The 22,060-nt window shown below is 33.6% G+C and overlaps 2 protein-coding genes across 4 annotated transcripts; one reads left to right on the top strand and one right to left on the bottom strand.

Moving 5' to 3' along the window:
- Positions 1-986: 986 nt before the first annotated feature.
- Positions 987-6,964, top strand: TPR3 (Tetratricopeptide repeat (TPR)-like superfamily protein). 3 transcript variants are annotated; one of them, XR_014335032.1, is made up of 9 exons: positions 994-1,262; positions 2,993-3,086; positions 3,163-3,213; positions 3,305-3,478; positions 3,766-3,945; positions 4,121-4,240; positions 4,476-4,609; positions 5,400-5,646; positions 6,520-6,964. XR_014335032.1 is itself a non-coding variant. In XM_028214397.2 (8 exons), the coding sequence occupies exons 1-8, from the start codon at positions 1,123-1,125 to the stop codon at positions 5,461-5,463; spliced, it is 957 nt and encodes a 318-aa protein (XP_028070198.2). In that variant the 5' UTR covers positions 987-1,122; the 3' UTR covers positions 5,464-6,079. The 3 variants fall into 3 exon arrangements, 1 of the variants encoding a protein (XP_028070198.2); XR_003632801.2 differs by lacking the exon at positions 6,520-6,964 and adding an exon at positions 5,791-6,079; XM_028214397.2 differs by lacking the exon at positions 6,520-6,964 and having other exon boundaries at positions 987-1,262; positions 5,400-6,079.
- On the bottom strand, positions 6,300-21,526 carry LOC114272678 (sulfate transporter 3.1). Its single transcript, XM_082877542.1, has 12 exons — positions 20,980-21,526; positions 19,655-19,862; positions 18,620-18,791; positions 18,219-18,284; positions 10,717-10,830; positions 10,482-10,598; positions 10,154-10,280; positions 9,423-9,709; positions 8,206-8,396; positions 7,101-7,186; positions 6,776-6,852; positions 6,300-6,688 (listed from the first exon to the last, which is right to left on the bottom strand). Exons 1-12 carry the CDS (start codon positions 21,293-21,295, stop codon positions 6,497-6,499), a joined length of 1,953 nt encoding a protein of 650 aa, XP_082733668.1. The 5' UTR covers positions 21,296-21,526; the 3' UTR covers positions 6,300-6,496.
- Between the last annotated feature and the right edge of the window lie 534 nt (positions 21,527-22,060).

The raw sequence follows: 22,060 nt of genomic DNA on the forward strand, positions 1-22,060 counted from the left end.
TTGATTTTCTTGTAACTTTTTGACTTTTATGTTAAAAGTGTTGCATGCCAAACGAGGCCTTAGTCTTCATTTGACAAGATTGTTGTGGCTAATGCCTAAGGTCTCGTTTGTCAAGTATATGCTTTAGTTAAAAAGTCAAAAGTTCTTATAAGTTATTACATCACTTTCTTTACTTTTCTACACATCTTTTTATAAAAAGTTAAAAAGTTACTAAAATAGCATATTCCCAAATGAAGCCTAAAGGACTAAATAAGTTAAAAAATTAATAAGACAAAATATCATATTCAATTCAAAATCAATTTACTTTTTCTTTGACAAAATTGTAAAAAAATTAAAAATTCATCTTAAACAAAAAAAATTTAATTAGACCAAAATGATTAAAAAAATTCTTAGCAACGAAGCCTTAAAATTTGGTGATAATAACTCCTTCCTTTGTAGTTCTTATGTCTACCCGAAAAATAAAAAATAACAAGTTGGGTCGGAGCTACCAAGAATAGGGTGACACATCCATCAGCCCGAATAACTCAAACCATGAACTGGAATTTTATTCAATTTTTTTTTACGATAATGTTACGTAGATCAAATTTTGTGGCTCAAAAATAATTCAAATGGCCAAAACGACGTCGTTTTGAGTACAGAACAACATAAAAATGGTCAAAACGACGTCGTTTTGGCCATTTGAGCCACTTTTAAGCCATAAAATTTGAGTTATAAGACATTTTTCTTTTTTTAAAGGAGAATAACAATACAGTGGAGTCTTTTGGGAGGTGGGTCACTTTCTAAATTATAACTCATTTTTTTCTCTCATAAAAAATTAATTATAATTAACTTTTAATTAATTTTTAACTAAAAAATTATTTATAATCATCTTCCTAAAATAGTTCACCATAGGTAAAAATAAAATTATAAATTAATAGTAATAAATTTACAAATTTTAATAATTAAAATATTATACGGTTTTAAGATTCTGTAAATTTTTTTTACCTACTACCCGTCTTGTCATTTCCCCTGGGTTTTTTTTGACAGCATAGCCTGCACAGGGGCTCTTCACTGACAGAAAGAAACCCTAACACCAAAAACCCCATACCCTAATCCCAAATCACCCAAAAAAACGCAACGAAAATGGCGGAATCAAAAGCAAAATCAGAGTCGTCATTGAAAGATCAAGGCAATGAATTCTTCAAAGCTGGAAATTATCTCAAAGCCGCTGCTCTCTACACTCAGGCCATTAAGCAAGACCCTTCTAACCCTACCCTTTACAGGTATCTACATATATATATATATGTACTTGTATATGTTGTGGGTTTATGTTTGTTAGTGTGTTTATACATACTAACCTCCAATTCTGTAGTTCCAAGTGTTCAATTCTTTCTTCTTTGTATTTGTAATGGTGTGATTTTGTGTGGGTTAACTCAAAATGTGGATTCACTCAAATGGGTTTGTCTTAATTTTTTGAAAGAGTTTTGTTTTTCCACTGTTTGGTTGCTGAGAAAGCGTAGGAAAGTGACCTCCTAAGAGGGTTGATTTGGGGAAGTGAGTTGGAGGGAGCATTGTATTGGATTTTCAATAAGACGATTGGGGAAATTTTGATGGTGGTTTTGTTGCGTTTAAAATACCTGTGAAGTTCCTAGCTTTGGGGACTAATATTGTTAACAGACTTAAGTGTGATATGAATATGTACAAACTTGATTAAAGCCTTAAGACAACTTATGTTCTATTGTTTGGAATTGTAGAAAGATTTGTGACCCAGATACTTATGGATTGAGTAGTTGATGTAGGATAGCTTAGGAAATTAGTTGGTGGCTGCTTTCAGTTGGAATTGTGGTGGTTTTTAGATTTGGAAAGTTTCTAAGGTCAGGAACTTGGGAATTAGAATTCTAAAAGAGAGGAAAGTAGAATTTAGGCCATGCTTGGTACACATGAATGAGCTGAAATGGCATGACTATTTTGACTTTGCATTCCTTTTCCCTTGTTTGGTATGGAAAATGTCTATAATTTGGAATGATCAGACCACTCCATGAGGGAGGGGATGACCATTCCATTCTCTCATGGAATCACAATCACACCCCCCCCTCCCCCCCCCCCCCCCCAAAAAAAAAAAAAAAAAAAAAAATGTCTATAATTTGGAATTATCATACCACTCTATGAGGGAGGGGATGACCATTCCATTCTCTCATGGAATCACAATCACCACCCCCCCCCCCCCCCCCCCCCCCCAACAAAAAAAAAAAAGGAAGAGAAAAGAAAAAAGATAAAGTAGAGAAGCTTCAAATCTCTCTTTCTCTCTAATATATATGTATACATATTGGTATGTATATAACTCGCCTTTTTCTTCTTTCTTTTTGGATAAATGTTTTACTTGGTTGTCATTTTTCATTTTTGAGTTCTAAATACTCACAAATTTACAGTGGTAGATTCAGGTGACCAGTAGCATGATAGGAATAAGCATCACCTAGGCAATTAATTTTGTCATTATTGCAATTGTCCATTTAATCAATTATGTCTTTTGTTCGGGTTTTCGGTTGGCCTTTGCCTGGCATTCCTCTTCTTATTCTCTTGGTATATGAGTTGGGGTTCTTTGGTCTTCCATTCTTGTATTGACATAATCTAGTGCAATTAATTGAAAGACATAACTCATAATAGTTGATTTGGACACTTTTTTTTATTTATTTTAAAATTAAAAAATTATCTAATCCAATTACCCACCTCAATGGTGAAAATTACACTCCACTACCACACATTACATGTGTTACAAAAGAAGCTCATCAGGGGCAAAAATGTCTTTATAATTATACGAATTCCCACATTTATCCCTGTACTTAAAACCACAGTTTGCCTTAAATTCTTGTAATTGTTAAGCTTCTGTTGTGTTTTGAACACGTGTTTTCATCTCGATATGTGTAATTATAACCATATATACATTTTGTATTATGTCTAATATTTCTTCTTCACATGTCTGTTCTGTTCTGTTATTTATTTATTTATTTTTCAGCAATCGTGCTGCAGCATTTCTGAATCTGGTTAAGCTCAGCAAAGCACTTGCAGATGCCGAGACTACAATCACTTTGAACCCTGCCTGGGAAAAGGTACATGACTTCTTTATTACATTCTGCTTCGTTTTCTCGAGTTTTAAGTAAGAGATGCCACTGATTGCACTTGCAGGGCTATTTCAGGAAAGGGTGTGTATTAGAGGCAATGGAACGATATGATGACGTAAGCATACAAGTTCTTCAATCATGTTTCATAGCCTCTTTCCGAGAACAAATATTCCAATGCTGATATCTCTACTGCTTACATAATGTAGGCCTTAGCTGCCTTTCAAATAGCTTTGCAGTACAATCCGCAAAGTTCAGAGGTGTCAAAAAAAATAAAGAGGCTTGCACAGCTGGCGAAAGATAAAAAACGAGCTGAAGAAGTGGAAAGCATGAGATCCAACATTGATATGGCAAAGCACTTGGATGTCTTGAAATCTGAACTGGTGAGTAGTTTTAAGTAATGATTCCTATTTTTATCTGAATAAATTGTTATGTGTGTATATATATATTTATGCGTCTAGGAGATATTCTCTCAGTTTGTTCCATTTAATTCTTTTTGATTGCTGAGCTCACCTATGGAGGTTAGTTTTACCGTCTTTCCTGCTTTTATCATTAAGAGGTGTAAGAGTTTTCTTTTTAATGTTTCAGCTTAACTATAAGAGCCTTAAAGAACCATCTTATATTGAAGAATTCCCATAAAGGGAATTAATTTAATCTCCTTTTTTTGCAGTCTGAGAAGTATGGAGCTGAAGAAAGTTGGAAAGAAATTTTCTCTTTCCTTGTTGAAACAATGGAGACAGCTGTAAAATCATGGCATGAAACTTCTAAAGTGGATGCTAGAGTTTATTTTCTTCTTGATAAGGAAAAGACAGATAATGATAAATATGCCCCAGTTGTCAATATTGATAAGGTAGGTAGTTCTTTTTTCAAATTTTCATTTTCAGTGTTTATACAGTTTTTAGAATTTTTTCCTTGTTGATTTGTTATTCTGAATCAAACAAAGTATTTGCTTGTTTAGAGCTTCTTGCTTCAATGACATAATCTCAGATTATATGACAACAAATTTAATTCTTCGATCATACCAGGCATTTGAATCACCCCATACACACGGCAGTTGTTTTGACTTTCTTAGGCAGTATGCTGATGATTCTTTCTCTCACGCGGCTTGCTTAGTGGCACCCAAGAGTATTATATCTTACCCACAGGTAACTTATAACCTATTTGCATTATCCTCTTTAGGCAATCCTATCAAAAGTAATTTGATATATAAGGATGAACGCAAATTAAATGTGGTTTGCCCGGTCGTTAACTTCAGGGCCTGTGATTAGTCGAGGTGTGCGTTAGTTTGCCTGGACACCTAGTTATCAAATATATATATATGTGTGTGGGCTAGTTTATCAAGATTATTAACTGTAAATTATATGCCATTTTGTTTTGCAGGTTTGGAAAGGTCAGGGATCAAGGAAATGGAAGCATGGACAAAATGATGGATTCTTCGTTCAATTTGAATCACCTTTATCCCGAAAATTGTGGTTTGTTCCCAGTTCCACTGAGAAGGGGCAAATATTGTGCAGGTCTCTCTCTTTCTCTCTCTCTCTCACACACACACACACACACACACAGCATGCATTCATAAGCTCACATGCACATTAAAATCATCACGGCATGGGATAAGCTATATTTCTAGCTTAAAAGGTTGTTAAGGTTAGTACAAAAGGTATGATAAGATTATCTCAATTGTATTGTTTTTATTGCGACATGCTTATTTCATAAGCTGATTAACATTGATGAATCGATATTTAACTGTTGAATTGATCACGTACCGGTGGCGTATGTCTCAATTCCAATGGTTTTAGGGCAACATGCTTATCTTACATCAGAGACTATGAGGGGGAGTCAATTATTAACTGACCACTTTATGGCAGTGAATTCTGTTATGCAGTGTTTGGTTTACCCAAAATCATTCAACAAATCAAAACACTACATTTTTTTTTCTTTTCGGTTGTGCTGCATCCCTATTTTTGTTCTTCTCCAAATTTAGTTGTGGGCTTCTGTGTTAGGAGAAAATGGGAAAGTATATTAGTATACTAGGGAATGTTTGTAGAAATACGTCATAAAGATGTCTGTGGCTGCACAAGTATAATACTCGTTCTTAGTAACAAAAAAGGGAAAAGATTGATAGTTGTTTCGAACATGTTTCACAACTCTGGGATGACCAAATCAATTTTATTTTATTTTTCTTTCTAATATTTGAAAATCCTGTAGAGTAGGCTGGCTATGCATGTTCTTATGCCTCATATCATGTAAATAGTTTATGACATTTACAGTGATACACAGTTTGATATTACATAGCCTTTTCCCCAGGGATCCAGTGGTTGTGGACATAAGTGCACATGAATTGCTTCCTTGTCTATTCAAGCAATCCTAGTCCAATTTCAGTTGCCTCTTTATCTTGGTTTGGAATCCGTCATAGGACCATCACTGGCAAGCTAAAATGGGAGGCCTGTTATTTGGAACGGGGATAGAGTGCATGGTGCCCAAGTTTTAGTGGAGAGCCAGCTTCACATTTCCTGCATGGTCACATGAAATGCGAGCAAGAGAATACTTCGAGGTCTGTCATTGAGCTTGTCTTGAGGGTTTTGGAAAGTTTTTGTTTGTTTGCTTGTTTTTTTATTTATTTAAAAAGAAGTGATTGCATTTTGTGGTGTTTCAAAACTTGTGTTATGGTCTTCATGTACTGTAAATGGTGATGCAGTTGTGAAAGTAATGTGGTGGTTCCTGTTGCCGGTTCTCCACGTGCTGATCTGATATACTCAAGATTTTTTTTTTCCTTTTTCTTTTTCTTTGGCGTAGATGCTTACCATACATCCAAGTTGTGAAAAAGGCATGGATTGTGATACTGAAAATTATGATTCCCCTAGAAAAGTTGCTGCTTTCCAGTATGCAATTGAGGAAGTGTAGGACCTTTTTGTATTATTGCAACTTAGTTTTTGTTCCATCACATTTATCAGCAAAGTAATTCGAGTGGCAATGCTTGCATACAAGGCCCGTGATCAGACACGAGGTTCTTTGTACTCAAAATTCATATTTTCTTGAAAAGGGGTCTTTGAAAGAGAATTTTCTTTTCTCCCTTCATATTTTCTTTTCCTTGTCTGTTTTTTCAAATGAAAAAGGAAATCCCTTGTACATAGTTTTTTCCATTTCTCTCCCATTTTCTGTTGTTCCAAATGGATTAACCACTGACATACCACCAAAAAACCACTGTGCCACAAAATTTCAAACATGATTGCATTTCAGCTTTCCAGAAGTCTCAAGTTCTACATAAATACATAAGCTTGGGGAAAAAAAAAGACCCAATTATTGTTCTTTGAAATTTCAATTAATATCAGTAGCAGAAGTGTAGTTACCCATCCTTGTCTTGTAATTTCAACCATCTGATTAGCCCTTTTATTGATCTTTGATCATACATTGTTATCATTCTCAGTTGATTCATCAACTGCTTTGGAGTTTGGCTTGCATGAGTGAAGCATGAAGTTGCAAGCTCCTACAGCCTCTGCAACTGTCAGATAGATCCACTCTTGACCAATCGCTTCGATGAACTTTGACTTGTCCAGCTTCTTCATCACCTCACTTCTAGGGTTTGCTAGTACAAGCTAAACATCAATGGTATAACTATTTAGACTTTTGATAGTTATGTGGAAATGAATAAAATCAATATAGCAAGAATGAAAAGTTTGTACCTTGAGACCTCTTGTATCAATGTTTCTCTTGACTTCTTCAAGCACGCTAATTCCACTTGTGTCTATGCTACCTACAGCTGCATTATAATTGGTTTCTTATTAGCAAGACTTGGATATATGTACATCTACAATCGGTTAAAGAGAAAGTTGTATTGTGCAACAGTGATTCGAATGAGTTTTCTTGATAAGTAGACGTCTCATCTATTAAAAGATTGATTAATGTGTTTCTTATTGATTGCTTTTCACTCAAATCTAATATATGTATTTGGTGAGAAAGAGAAAGAGAAAGAGAGATAGGATTGTGAATTTGTGACTGATTGCTTACCACTCATATCTAATATAACATATTGTAACCCAATTTTTTCAGAAGATTTTAGCTTGTCTTCCTCGTCATCGATCCATCTTGAGATCCTAAGAACAACATAACAACCAAAATGAGATCCATAATTCATGCTTAGTGTGTCAGTTAATCCTTGTTAACATTCTATTTATTAGGCTATATTTTTGTTTTTTTGGTTTTGCGTTTTTCAAAATAAAATATTGAAAAAAACAAAAAATTCGTAGTTTTTTTTCCTTGGCAAAAACAAATTTCAATAGTGTCCTAAAATGTGAGTTGTTTTTTGAAAATTTTCTCAAAATAGTTTTTGGAAATAGTTTACTAAAAAAGTTGTATTTTCTTAAAGAATCCACTTGTGTGAATTGTACTGTGCAGTTGAGCTCATAGGCCATGTTTGATTCACAACACTAATAGTGAGGTATTAATAATCCTATTAAATTAGTGTGGTATTAGTTATCCCACCCCTACCCCATTACTAATAATCCTACAAATTTGTTGGATTAATTATCCATTGGATTAATAATCCTAAACTAAAATGTCAAAACAAACATAGGATGATTGGGCCCACGGATTAATAATCCCAAACCTATGCTTTAATCCTTCCAATCAAACATGCCAATAGAGTCCACTACAGATCTTGTTATAATAATCTAAACGATTCATTTATAATAATAATAAAAAAGCTCATAGGGCTTGTTTGATTCCACAAGACTAATAGTGAGGTATAAATAATCCTATCAAATTAGTGTGGTATTCACAATCCCACCCCTACCCCATTATTAATAATCCCAATCCCATGCTCTAATCCTTCCAATCAAACATACCCATAGAGTCCACTACAGATCTTGTTATAATAATCTAAACGATTCATTTATAATAATAATAAAAAAGCTCACCATCCATTCTCTGAAGACTTGGAAAATATGATAAAATTTGGTGACTATGATTGCCGAATCAATATGATTTTTAATTTTTAATTTTTTTTGTGATTGATCTACAGATGAGGGTTTCATGAGTCGAACTGTACTAGATTAGTCCTTCTAAAACGTAGAAAATTAGAAAACAGAAAACTAAAACAAAATCAATTAGGTACCTTTCTCTTAAGTAGTTTGCGTTGGCAAAGTAAATAGGAGCATCGATCTGAAGGATGAGAATTCCAGCAACTCTGTTAGCAAGTGGGTACTGATCAATGCTTCTGTAAGTGATGGTGTTTGGAATGTTTCCCAAAACACAAGTCCTTGGCCTTGCTACGAATATCACCACCCGAAGCAAAGATATCACTACCTGAAATTTCAGTATTAAAAAAATCAATGAACTATATAGCAATAAAAAACATGCAAGTTAGCATTCCTTTTGTTTTGGCAAAAGAAAAATACTTTTTAAAAAATATCTTACACAATATATATTTTCTTGTATTTAATTGTGATAAGGACTATCGATGTCCAATCAATTTGATTTTTTTACAATAAATTATACTCGATATATTCTAAAAAGTGAATGATTTAAATTATTAAAATAGAACTGAAAATGAGCCCAAATGATCACACAACAATACGGATTCCATAAATAAATAAAAAAACAGAGACGCCCCCTTTTAACTTCCCAAAAAATTGCCATTTATACAATGATTTTCAAAATATCTTCTAATATGCCCTTAATTTTTTTTTGAATAATGCTTGGGACCCCCTTTTGGGGGTCACCCCCTCACCCCCCTTTGTCACGTGGCGGGTGGTGATTGGAGGAGCAGGAAAAAAAAGAAAAAGAAAAAGAAAATGTAACCAATGAGAGAGAGAGGGGGTCAAAGGGGGTGGGAGGAAAAGGGGGATGAATCATTGTTGTTTTTTTTTCCAATAAAACCCCACAATTTACTTATTATTATTGTTGTTATTATAAAATCTCATATGAAAATTACCTCAGATTGACTGGATTAATTAGTTTATTTTATTTTTTTGAATCTATGCTATGAAAAGTAAATTATGCTTTTTTTTGCTCAAATATATCTAGACTAAATTAAATCAAATTGGACTGTATTGACCTTTTGCCTTAGTTCTATCTCCTTCCGTGAAAATTTTGGCTCTGTTACTGGTTGTGACCCTAAAAATGATAGTGTTGGTAGCAACAATTGTGACGGCGTTTGGTAAGATTTTGGAATGTATCGTTAGTTTTGGAAAGCATTTTTTGTGTTAAAAAAACAAAAATGATTTTTTTGTCAAAATCAACTCATTTCCATTGACTTTCTTTTTTTTTTTTTCCTCGTACCAAACATTAAAAAATACGAGACAAATGCATGTTGGATTGAGATATACATACCGCAATAGCTAAGCCAATCTCAACACTACCAAAGACAACACCGAGGTAGGAGCTAATGCAGACGACGAAGTCGAACTTATCGACTTTCCAAAGGTGGATGGCGGCTTCATAATCGATGAGGCCAAGCATGGCTGCAATAATAATGGAGGAAAGCACAACAAGCGGAGTGTAATAGAATAGTGGTGTAAGGAACAACAGTGTTATCATCACTGCTGTTGCCATCACTATATTTGACACTGCTGTCTTGCCTCCTGCGTTGAAGTTCACTGCTGTCCTTGAAAATGGTCCTGAAAATATTTGGAATTCAATTGAATTCATACCCACAAAAAGAGATTATTTAGTAGACAAACATATATACAAGAATAAAAAGCACTTAGACAAGGGTTAGAGTTCCTCTGTCACACATGAAATCATGTTTTTCCATATTTAATGTACTCCTAACTCGTAATGTAGTAAGAATTTTGAAGTACCATCAGACAGTTAGGATGGTGGGATGATGTACCCTTAAGCTAGATTCTAAACCAATCATTCCAACCCAACCCAAGCTCAAGGTTTGGGCCAGGGTGGTTTGGTACAACCAACTTAATTTACAAATGAGGCCCTCATAGAATAAGAATCTTTTAAGGGTGCAACTTTGCTGAGGGCTCTTTTTGTTTTTTGTTTTTTTTTTTAAATGAGTTTCACCTCCATGATTTTGTAAATTTTTTGGATATATGTATATATATGTGTACCTGAGGTTAAGTAGCAAGAAGTACAGGAACCAGCAATATTCATCATACCAAAAGCAATCATCTCTTTGTTGCCATCAATATGGTAATTCTTAAACATTGCAAAACTTCTCCCCACTGCTATTCCTTCCTGCATCAAGTATAACCACATCATCATGCTGAATGCTGATCTAGATAAGTTCACATAATATTGGTATATTTGGATGAATAAAATTTTATAAAATTGTTGATGGAATTTACTCTTAAAGAATTTTGTTTATCAATTGTTTTTGGGTCTGATCCTCTGTTTAGTTTATTTGTTTTTATTTGTTTGAGAAGTTGTGAGACTTACAGCAAGAGCGATGACACCAGTGATGATGCCAGTTTTAATGGTAGTCATTAAATACTCTGATCCAAAAGCCAACTCAGACAACGATGGTGGATTCAACCCTTTCTTCAAATACCCAATCTAGAGGAGGAACCATTTACAATCAACCATTAATAGACATATATACACACACATGCATATGAATGAGAGAGAGAGAGAGAGAGAGAGAGAGAGAGAGAGAGAGAGAGAAGTAGAATACCACTTGAACTCCATGTTTTTCAGCGTGGGTGAGATAAACAAGAAGGCTTCCCAAAATAATAGACATTAGAGGCGCCATTGCATTTATCCAAAAGAATGCTGCCCTTCTCTTGCTCTACTCAATCAATTAACAACCATCAATTAACATTTTATCCAATTAATATCTTTAAAAAGAAAGGTTACTATGTATTACAAGATGAATTTCAACGAATTTTTTTCACCTAGTACTAGGAGTGGATATGAGCCCGATGACCCTCTCAGTCCGTCCTATCTTTTTTTTTTTTTTTTTTTTCGGAAAAAAAACCCTTTATTGATGAACAAAGAACTCATTACATCAAGAAAGGAAACATGATGGGTGTAAAAAGCATCATAGGGAGAACTCAGTCCATCCTATCTTGCTTATCAATCATAAAGTTTAGGATTATAATTTAGATCCATAGAGTCTGGTAAGACAAATTTTTTAGGCCCGATCCATTTTCAACCCTACTTGCTATAGAATTCACACAACAAACTCTATTCATAAACAAAAACAATGAAAAGATATTAAAAACTTATTACCTTCATATTGTTTTTATTTTTGTGCAAATACAAAATTTTGGAAAAGAATTTCAAAGTGTTTTCATGAAAAATGAGTGTTTTAAATTTTGTGGTTGTTGTTAAATTTTAAAATAATTTGCCAAACAAGTTTATCATTTTTTAGATATAGTAGGGGTTACATGTATACATGTTGTTTGTTATGTAAATTCATGTAAAATTGGCACCCCCTCCCCCCCCAAAAAAAAGATAAAAATTATCCAGTGAGAAATTATTTTTGTAAAGAAAAACACTTGATAATCCACCCCCAACAAGAAATATATATTTTTACTTCGGATTATTATACTATTGGTTCAGTGATGATAAATGGAATCCAACATGAAAGAAAATTAGAACAACCACTTAGACTGCTCAACTAACTATTGATGCAGAATTTAACTTGTTGCAGATTATAGATAATGTTGGACCATTTTAATATCTTATATTTATTTATTGGTTTATCTTTTTCATAATGGGGTTTTATTTCTTTGGTAACCTCTTGGTCATAAATGGAGGTTAAATAGAATTCATGAACCTGATTAATGGTCATTATTTTGGTGTAACCATTTTCTTGTTTAATGGTCATTATTTTGGTGTAACCATTTTCTTGTTTAATGGTCATTATTTTTGGTGTAACTGTAAGGTCCTTATAGCCTATATATATAGTCTACTCTTTTCTATCTATAGAGATAAGCTATTTTCTATACAAGAGAGATTACTAGCAAAGAAGGGTGTTTTATTAGTGGAGCTTTGGGTTCACCATCTTGTGCAGAGTTGGCCTGAACCATACGACAAGTGGTCGGGCTGTTGTATCCTGGAGGGGACAAGTCATAGTATTGTGACTGCTGCATCGGTATTTGGATTCTTCCTACCGCAGTGGGCTTGATCTCCTTAAAGAAAACGAGATATCCGTGCCTCAGCCTGATCTATTTGTATCTCATTTTCTTTGCATCATTTATCAATAATATTGTTTAGTTTCTGGTATTTTCTCCAACAATTTTAAGGAGATCAAACATGGAACAAGTACCAGAAAAAACCAATGATGGAATTGGAGATCTCAACAAACCTTTCAAGTTCAAAGGAGTTCATTTTAAGAGGTGGAAAGGAAAAGTTCTTTTTTACCTTAGCCTTTTGAAAGTTGCATATGTTCTTACAGAAAAGAATCCGAACAAAATCCCAACCGAAGAGATGAATGATGAAGACTATGAGGCACATGAAGCAAAAGTGGCTTCTTATAATACAGATGAGTATAAATGTCGCTTTTATCTCTTAAATTGCCTTGCTGATCAATTTTATGATTACTATGACACCACTTACACTTCCGTAAAGAAAATTTGGAAAGCTTTACAGACTAAGTATGATACCGAAGAGGCAGGAGCAAAAAAGTATGCAGCTAGTCGGTTTTTTCGCTTCCAAATGGTAGATGGAAAATCCGTTGTAGAACAAGCACAAGATTTCCAAACGATAGTTGCAGAAGTAAGATCTGAAGGCATCAAGATTGGTGACAACTTGGTAGTTGCAGGACTTGTTGACAAGCTACCACCATCCTGGAGAGAATTCCAAAAGAGTATGCGTCACAAACAAAAGGAGACTTCCTTAGAGACGTTGATCACTCGCATCCGAGTAGAAGAGGAGGCTAGAGGCCAAGATGCATTAATAACACAAGCGGGTAATGGCAATTCTACCACAAAGGTAAACTTTGTTTCAGCAAATAATAACTTACCCAAAGGTCATAATTCCAAGAATGCTTATTTGCAGCCTTATAAAAAGAATATGAAGAATTATGGTAAACCTCACAATAAGTGGATTAATCCAGATAAGAACCAAGGTCCATCACCTCCACAAAATTTTACATGCTTTGTCTGTGGCAAAAGTGGGCATATTGCTCGAACTTGCAAATTCCGAAAACGTGCACCTACCCCAAAGGCTAACTTTATCGAGGAGCCATTTGTGGCTATGATTACAGACATTTGCATGGTTAATTATGTGGACGGTTGGTGGGCAGATTCTGGTGCTAATAGACATGTTTGTTATGATCAAACTTGGTTCAAGGTGTATACTCCCTTTAATGATGAGAAAACAATTATGCTTGGTGACTCTAGTCAAACCAAGATACTTGGGAGTGGTGAGGTTGATCTAAAATTCACCTCTGGACGTGTGCTTACTTTAAAAGATGTGCTTTATACACCGTCCATGAGGAAGAATTTGATGTCAAGTTATTTGTTGAATAAGGCTGGTTTTAAGCAAACTATGGAATCTGATCAATATGTAATTACCAAGAAGGGTATTTTTGTGGGTAAGGGTTATGCTTGTGATGGGATGTTCAAATTGAATGTTGAGATTAATAAACCATCTACTAATTCGGTTTACATGTTGTCTTCTATTAATTTGTGGCATGCTCGCTTGTGTCATATAAATAGTAAATATGTGGGAATCATGAGTAGTTTAGAATTAATTCCTAAAGTGACAAAAAATTTTGAGAAATGTGAAGTTTGCAGTAAAGCAAAAATTACCAAGAGGCCTCATAAAAGTGTTGAAAAAAATACCGAATTGCTAGAATTATTTCATACTGATTTGTGTGAGTTTGAAGGAATTTTAACTCGGGGTGGTAACCGATATTTTATCACTTTTATTGATGATTTTTCAAAATATACAAACGTATATTTATTAAAAAATAAAAGTGATGCTTTTGAGAAATTTAAAGAATTCCTTCTTGAAGTGGAAAATCAATTCGGTAAAAAGATTGAAAGAATTAGAAGTGATAGAGGCCGGGAGTATGAATCTCTAGGATTCAACTCTTTTGTTCAGTCATTGGGAGTATGAATCTCTAGGATTCAACTCTTTTGTTCAGTCATTGGGAATTATTCATGAGACTACTCCACCATATTCACCTTCATCAAATTGCGTAGCTGAAAGAAAAAATAGAACGTTAATTGACTTGACGAATGCTATGCTTATTGATTCAGGTACTCCCTCAAATTTTTGGGGTGAGGCTATTTTGACAGCTTGCCATGTGATAAATAGAGTGCCACACAAAAAGACTAAAATTGTCCCTTATGAGTTGTGGCGAGGGCATAAACCAAATTTAGGTTATTTGAGGGTTTGGGGTTGTTTAGCTTTTGTGAGGCTTGCAGATCCTAAACGACCTAAATTGGGTGAACGAGCTACCACTTGTGCTTTTCTTGGGTATGCGTTGCATAGTACAGCTTATAGATTTTTTGATATGGAAAATAATATTATTTTTGAATCAGGTGATGCTATTTTTCATGAAAATAAATTTCCTTTCAAATCTAGAAATAGTGGGGGTCAAATAATATCTGAAAATATTTTATCTATGCCTAGCTCTTCTACTCCTTCTCAAGTTTTTCAAGAAAAAGAAAATTTTCAAATTTAACCAAGAAGAAGTAAACGAGCTAGAGTTGAAAAAGATTTTGGCCCTGACTATTATCTTTACAATGTGGAAGAAATTCCTCATACGGTACAAGAAGCTTCATTATCACCTGATGCTATTTTCTGGAGAGAGGCTGTAAATGATGAGATAGACTCACTACTTTCAAATAAAACATGGAAGTTAGTGGATTTACCTCCAGGTTGTAAAACTATTGGATGTAAATGGGTCCTTCGTAAAAAACTTAAACCGGATGGAACTATAGATAAATATAAAGCGAGGCTTGTCGCTAAAGGTTTTAAGCAACAAGTTGATCTTGATTTCTTTGATACTTTTTCTCCGGTTACTAGAGTAACATCCATTAGACTGTTGATTGCAGTGGCTGCAATTCATGATTTAAAAATTCATCAAATGGATGTAAAAACAGCATTTTTAAATGGAGATCTAGATGAGGAGATTTATATGGACCAACCTGAAGGCTTTGTGGAGCCTGGCCAAGAAAGCAAAGTGTGTAAGCTAACTAAATCCCTTTATGGTTTAAAACAAGCTCCTAAACAGTGGCATGAGAAATTTGATTCCTGCATGCTTGAGAATGGCTATAAGACTAATGAATGTGATAAGTGCATATATTATAAAACTTGTGAGAATGCACATGTGATTATTAGTCTATATGTGGATGATGTACTTATCTTTGGCTCTAATTTGCATATTATAAATGAGACTAAAAATATGCTTAATAGCCACTTTGATATGAAAGATCTTGGTGAAACTAATTTTATTTTGGGAATTAAAGTTACCAAGACTGAGGATGGCATTTTTCTTGATCAGTCGCATTATGTTGAGAAAATGTTAAAGAAATATAATTTTCTAGACTGTAAATATGTTGCTACTCCTTTTGATGCAAGCATACACTTATCTGTTGTAACAAATGAAAAAGAAGTGATTAATCAAAAGGAATATGCTAGTATGATTGGTAGTTTGAGATATGCTACTGACTGTACTAGACCTGACATTGCATATGCTGTTGGAGTACTTAGCAGGTTTACTAGCAAACCAAGTCGAGATCATTGGCTAGCCATGGGAAGAATTATGAGATATTTATTTGGAACAAAAAATTATGGTTTGTTTTATAACAAGTATCCTGCGGTACTTGAGGGATATAGTGATGCCGATTGGAACACTTTGTCAGGTGATTCTCTCTCTACCTCGGGTTTTATTTTTACCTTGGGTGGTGGTGCTATATGTTGGAAGTCTAAAAAACAGACGATAATTGCTAATTCTACAATGGAAGCTGAACTTATAGCGTTAGCTTCAGCATGTGAGGAAGCGAATTGGTTGAGAGATTTGTTACATGAAATTCCTTTTTGGGAAAAACCAATTCCTCCTGTGTTAATTCGTTGTGATAGCACTGCTGCTATTGGTAGAGTGAACAATCATTTTTATAATGGTAAATCCAGACCTATTAGAAGGAAACACAGTAATGTGAGATCCTATTTGAGTAATGGCATCATAACTGTGAATTATGTAAGATTTTGTGATAATATTGCGGATCCATTAACCAAGGCCTTGGCGAGAGATAGGGTCTGGAATACATCGAGGGGGATGGGTTTGAAGCCTATAAAATCAAAAACCATGTATGAGGATACCCAACCTAGGGACCAGAGATCCTGTAACTAGGTTCAATGGGAAGAACGAATCATATGGTGGTTGTAAAAATGCACTCTTTAATATTTTGTTATCCATCCCTATGATGTAAGTGCATTTGTCCTGTAATGTTGGAGGGTTGAGTTTTTATACTCTTAATGAAATTCTGTAGCTCTTGTTGAGTGGGGTGTGTAAATTACAGGAACATCCTTGACAGATTTCACCTATGTGAGCATGAAAGTGGGGCCGCTTTCTATGAGAACTAGGCTTATTCTCAAATATGCTCATGAAACTGGGATTAGCACAAGGCCGTAATGTGCTGGCTATTAAAGCTCATGTCAACACCTGGATTATTATGTGTGAGCAGTAATACTTTATTTCCCCTAAGTAGTCATAGTTCAAGTCTGAGACCACTACTGACTCTGGAGTAGAGGTTGCTGTTTCACTAATGAAGGTTCAATGCAGAGCACACCTTCATGATGCATACTAGTCTATCTTTGTTTGGTAATCTCTTTTATCCTTGTTGATATTAAAATGAGTGGGGGATTGTTGGACCATTTTAATATCTTATATTTATTTATTGGTTTATCTTTTTCATAATGGGGTTTTATTTCTTTGGTAACCTCTTGGTCATAAATGGAGGTTAAATAGAATTCATGAACCTGATTAATGGTCATTATTTTGGTGTAACCATTTTCTTGTTTAATGGTCATTATTTTGGTGTAACCATTTTCTTGTTTAATGGTCATTATTTTTGGTGTAACTGTAAGGTCCTTATAGCCTATATATATAGTCTACTCTTTTCTATCTATAGAGATAAGCTATTTTCTATACAAGAGAGATTACTAGCAAAGAAGGGTGTTTTATTAGTGGAGCTTTGGGTTCACCATCTTGTGCAGAGTTGGCCTGAACCATACGACAAGTGGTCGGGCTGTTGTATCCTGGAGGGGACAAGTCATAGTATTGTGACTGCTGCATCGGTATTTGGATTCTTCCTACCGCAGTGGGCTTGATCTCCTTAAAGAAAACGAGATATCCGTGCCTCAGCCTGATCTATTTGTATCTCATTTTCTTTGCATCATTTATCAATAATATTGTTTAGTTTCTGGTATTTTCTCCAACAGATAATGTCATTCACTAACTAATTCAAAGATGGGCATGAGGTTGGTTGTGGCTGTTGTTGGGTTGATTTTTGGGTGTGGCCCTTTTTGAGGCTTAGGTCTTTGATTGTTTGTTGGTCTCTTGTTCGCTTTTTTACTGTTGTTGGTTTTCACCAACTTTTTTTGGTTGTACTAGTAAATGATTGAATATTCTTTTTTTTTTTATCAATAAGAAAAAGTTTTATTGATGAAAAAACATACAGAGTATGATAACATACATTAATAAAGAGGAGGGTGCAAAAAGTATTACAGTGAAACATCAAGATCCTAATTAAGTTGGCACCTAGATGTACACCAAATCATCTGCTAGCACATAGAGAATATTTTCCTTACTGCCAACCTAGTTGGAATTACGATTTTTGCTTTGTTACTTTTTGCATTTCACTTCGTTATTGATGTAATCTCATATAAAAAAGTATGTTTTTGTTGATAAAAAAAAAGAAAAAAAGAAAAAAAAAAAAGTATAGTTTAGATCTATTTTTTGAAGTAGATTTTTGAAGTTAAATGTTATTGTTGTGGTGAGTCACTATTGTTGTTGTTGGTGATTGAAATTTGAGTCAAATATTAGTTACTGTTGTTTGGGGGTAAATGGTGAAAGTTTGGCAGAAACATTATTTAATACTTACTTTTCGTTCCATTTACTCTTAAACCTCTTACCAATGGTTGGTTTTACTTTATTATTTATTATTTATTTATTTTTAAATTCAAGTAGATGCATAAGGGTATGGACGTACTTACAAAATATCTAGTGAGAGTAAGAAGGAAGAGGAAACAACAGCCCAATACTCCACTTTCCCATCTCCACTGCAAACACAACCATATTTCATTAATTAAAAAATAAGCATAAAAAGATATACAAAAGAATTAATATATAATTCACATTCATTCTTAGTATATTAGTGATTACAAGTAAAATGAATCTAAACTGTACATTAAATTTATGTGACTTTTTATTATACGCATAATTTTTTGGATTAAAATCAGCCAAAAAATGATAAACTTGTTACACACATAACTTTCATAGCACATTATTTTTTTTTATACTCATTTATCATAAAAATAAGTGTTTTTATTATCATTTTTTGTACTTTTGAGATTTTTTTAAAATGGGTTTAACTTGAAGGATTAAAAATGAGAACCTGGTGTGTTTGGGTGATTATAGATTGCATGACAGAAACAAGATCAGTGGCATGAGTGAAATGAACAAGCCCTAGAATCCCTTTAAGCTGCTGCAAACACACAACTGTGGCAGCTCCACCCATGAATCCTACTATTGTTGCATGTGACAGAAAGTCCACTATAAATCCAAGCCTGAAAATCAAATCAAAAGACATCCATTCCAAACAAAATTAAATCACAACCGTCCAAACATCATTAAAACCAAATCTAACATACTACTGCTTTTTCGCCACATCTATTGTATTTTGTCATTCCCCAAATTATCTCTCCATGAAAACTACTTTTATGATGAGAAATCGGTTTATATATTATGAATTATACCTTTTGCTCTTCAATTTTTTATTTTTAATTGCAACAACCAAGGTCTCATTTGGGAATTGACCTTTTTAGTGTTTTTTAACTTTTATTATGGAAAAATATTAATGTGCTTGAGAATTTTTTGTAGTTGTATAAAAAATCATGAGTTAGTGTGATGTTTGACTTTTTTTCAATGATTTTTTTTTTTTACTTTATTAGAAATTTTTTGACTTTGTAACTAAGAATTAGAGGATGAAAAGTGTAATTTACTCATTAATTTTTAATTAAAATTTTACGGATAATGAGGTGAGAAGAGTGTTGAATAATAGAAAAAATAGAGAGACCTAGAGCATCTCATGCCTATTATATGAGTCTGGTGAGAAGGTTGTTTGAAATAATTAATTATTTTATTATTTCAAAAAACTATGTTGATTGTATGCCCACTTAATAATAAAAGTTCTATGTTTACATAAAAATAAAAAATAATAAACAAATAAAAAATATCATGTGGTATTCTAGACTCATGTTTATTTCAAAAAAATAAAATAAAAAATGGTGATATCATACATGAGTCTTTTAAGAAGAAATTTACCAACACGCGCAGGCATGCATGAATACATAAAAAATCACACATGTTTTAATCCAATTTCAAGAATAATAGGACAGAGAAAAAGTCTTTGTTCAATTCAAGAACTGACCTTAAAAAGCCCAAAGTAGCTTGAAAGAGTCCAGCAAAGAAAGTAGAAGTGAGAGCTAACTGAACATAGAGCTTAGGGTTCTGATTGGGATTAACTTCCTTCCCTAACATTGAAGCTATCAGAAGTGATGCCACTGCAACTGTACCCACTGCTAAATCTTTTGAACTTCCTAACATTGCATATACCAATGGTGGTACAAAGCTTGAATCTGCATTTCCACCAAATAAAATAAGATAAAATAACCTTAAATTTTGACAGCATATAAATGGTTTTAAATATCAGCTAATATATGTTGAGTTGTTGTCATTTCAATATCGATATATATATACCTCAATAGACTGATTGGAATAAAAATCACATTCATATGATTGGTTTCAGGTATGAAATTATAGTTGCAAAAAAATAACACATAAAATATAAAGTGTACCTGATTCATCTTGCATGTTATGTGGATCATGCTTAAAATAAATATAAATTACAGTACATTTTCTTTGTATTTTAATTTTGTACATGTAACACTATTGATACTCATTAGCCAATTTACAACCGATATGACTGGTTCACAAGGTTGGTTAGACTACTATAAATATCTTCTTCCTTTTTTTTTTTTTTTCTTGTCACTGATGATTTGAAAATAAAATTAATTGTTTGGTTTACATTTTTAGAAACTATTTTAAAACAAATTTTTGTTTATCTTTATTAAACTTTTTGTATATTTAAGTCATTTTTTTAAAACTTAATAGATACATCAAGATTAGATACATCTAAAATGTAAAATTTTTTAACTAAAATATTAAAAAAATCACTAAAAACAAACAAAAATTCGAACAAAAATGCACACGGATTTTTGTCTAAATTTTGGTTTATTTTTAGTGATTTGTTTTAATATTTTAGCTAACTTATTTTATTTTTTAGATGTTACTTGATTATGTACATTTAAAATGTAAAAAAATTAAAAATTAAAAAAAAAACACTAAAAATAAACTAATACTCATAAAAAAAAAAAAAAAACAGTTTTTGAAAAATCAAACCACAGACAAAACGATTTTGTGGAGAGAAAGTTGTCAAGCAATAATATTTGCCAAAGTTTTATTCGTCCGATATTAATACAATATACTAGTTAGAATGAAAATGAGATGCAGATTAGGCAGATACATATTGGTTATTCATTAGCCAATTATCGGCTAGTTTGGATATTATAAAATTATTTTTTGCTGCTGACAATTAACAGTATCGACAATATAATAATATATTATTTCGTATTAAATAATATCAACGAATATAGGTTGATACCGCTATTTAAGAGAAGTTTTTTTAACACTTACAAAGTCCAATAATAGGTGGTAAGTTAGCCAAAGTGGCATAACTGATGCCCTGAGGAACAGCGAGGGTGGCAATGGTGATTCCGGCCACCACGTCAGCCTTGAAGAAGTTGAAAGTGTATCGAGGAGCCCATTCCAGTATGGGCACAAAGTACTGCAGCCCAAGTACCAGTTTCCGACCCGGTGGTTGGTTCTTGAATTGCCTCAATGGATCGTCAGGGAAGAAAGTCTCCTTCAGAGATGATTTCAGTGAGCTCAAGAATGGCTTCGATGGAGTCACAGTGACTTTTTGCCGGCATTCCAAGTCGAGGTTACCCATTTGTAGCTAATTTGAATCGGTTTTTTTAAAGGTTCTTTTGAGTTTGTTAACACTGTCACCAAAAAAAAAAAAAATGGTGATAAAATGTAATATTGTTGGAATGGGTATTGATAGCAAAACTTGTGTTTGCTCTGTTTGTATGAGAGAGAGAGAGAGAGAGAGAGAGAGAGTGCAGAGGAGGTGGCTTTTGGCAAGGTATGGTGATGTAGGATTTTTGCTTGCTAGTGCAGAATATGGTGTGTGTGTGTGTGTGTGTGAGAGAGAGAGAGAGAGAGAGAGAGAGAGAGAGAGAGAGACGGGTGCTATGAGACCACAAGGGGGGTTGGGATATATAAAGGGAAGGAGAGGATGGGGTCATTGCAGAAATTCTTAGGGGAATGTGAGGTGTGTCACACATTCATAATAGCGTTATTTTAACTCAAAAATTAAATTTATGTTTTAAATTTAATAGTGTGATAGTTTATTGAAATATTTAAAATAATTAGAAATTGTTTGGGATAAATTAAATAAGTGTATTTTTTATCTTTTTACAAAAAGATATGCAGAAAAATAGAGAGAGAGACGGGTGCTATGAGACCACAAGGGGGGTTGGGATATATAAAGGGAAGGAGAGGATGGGGGTCATTGCAGAAATTCTTAGGGGAATGTGAGGTGTGTCACCCATTCATAATAGTATTATTTTAACTCAAAAATTAAATTTATGTTTTAAATTTAATAGTGTGATAGTTTATTGAAATATTTAAAATAATTAGAGATTGTTTGGAA

Source organism: Camellia sinensis, chromosome 7, assembly GCF_055761805.1.
Source record: "Camellia sinensis isolate YWXY chromosome 7, ASM5576180v1, whole genome shotgun sequence".
In the NCBI taxonomy this organism is placed as follows: Eukaryota; Viridiplantae; Streptophyta; class Magnoliopsida; order Ericales; family Theaceae; genus Camellia; species Camellia sinensis.

Coding starts and splice junctions, on each gene's coding strand:
- LOC114272678 (XM_082877542.1), bottom strand. CDS start 21,295: ATGGGTAACCTCGACTTGGAATGCCGGCAAAAAGTCACTGTGACTCCA. Junction 9,710..10,153: donor TTCTTGCTACTTAACCTCAG/GTACACATATAT, acceptor AAATATTTTCAG/GACCATTTTCAAGGACAGCA. Junction 6,689..6,775: donor TTGATACAAGAGGTCTCAAG/GTACAAACTTTT, acceptor ATTGATGTTTAG/CTTGTACTAGCAAACCCTAG.
- TPR3 (XM_028214397.2), top strand. CDS start 1,123: ATGGCGGAATCAAAAGCAAAATCAGAGTCGTCATTGAAAGATCAAGGC. Junction 3,946..4,120: donor CAGTTGTCAATATTGATAAG/GTAGGTAGTTCT, acceptor CGATCATACCAG/GCATTTGAATCACCCCATAC. Junction 4,610..5,399: donor AAGGGGCAAATATTGTGCAG/GTCTCTCTCTTT, acceptor CCTTTTCCCCAG/GGATCCAGTGGTTGTGGACA.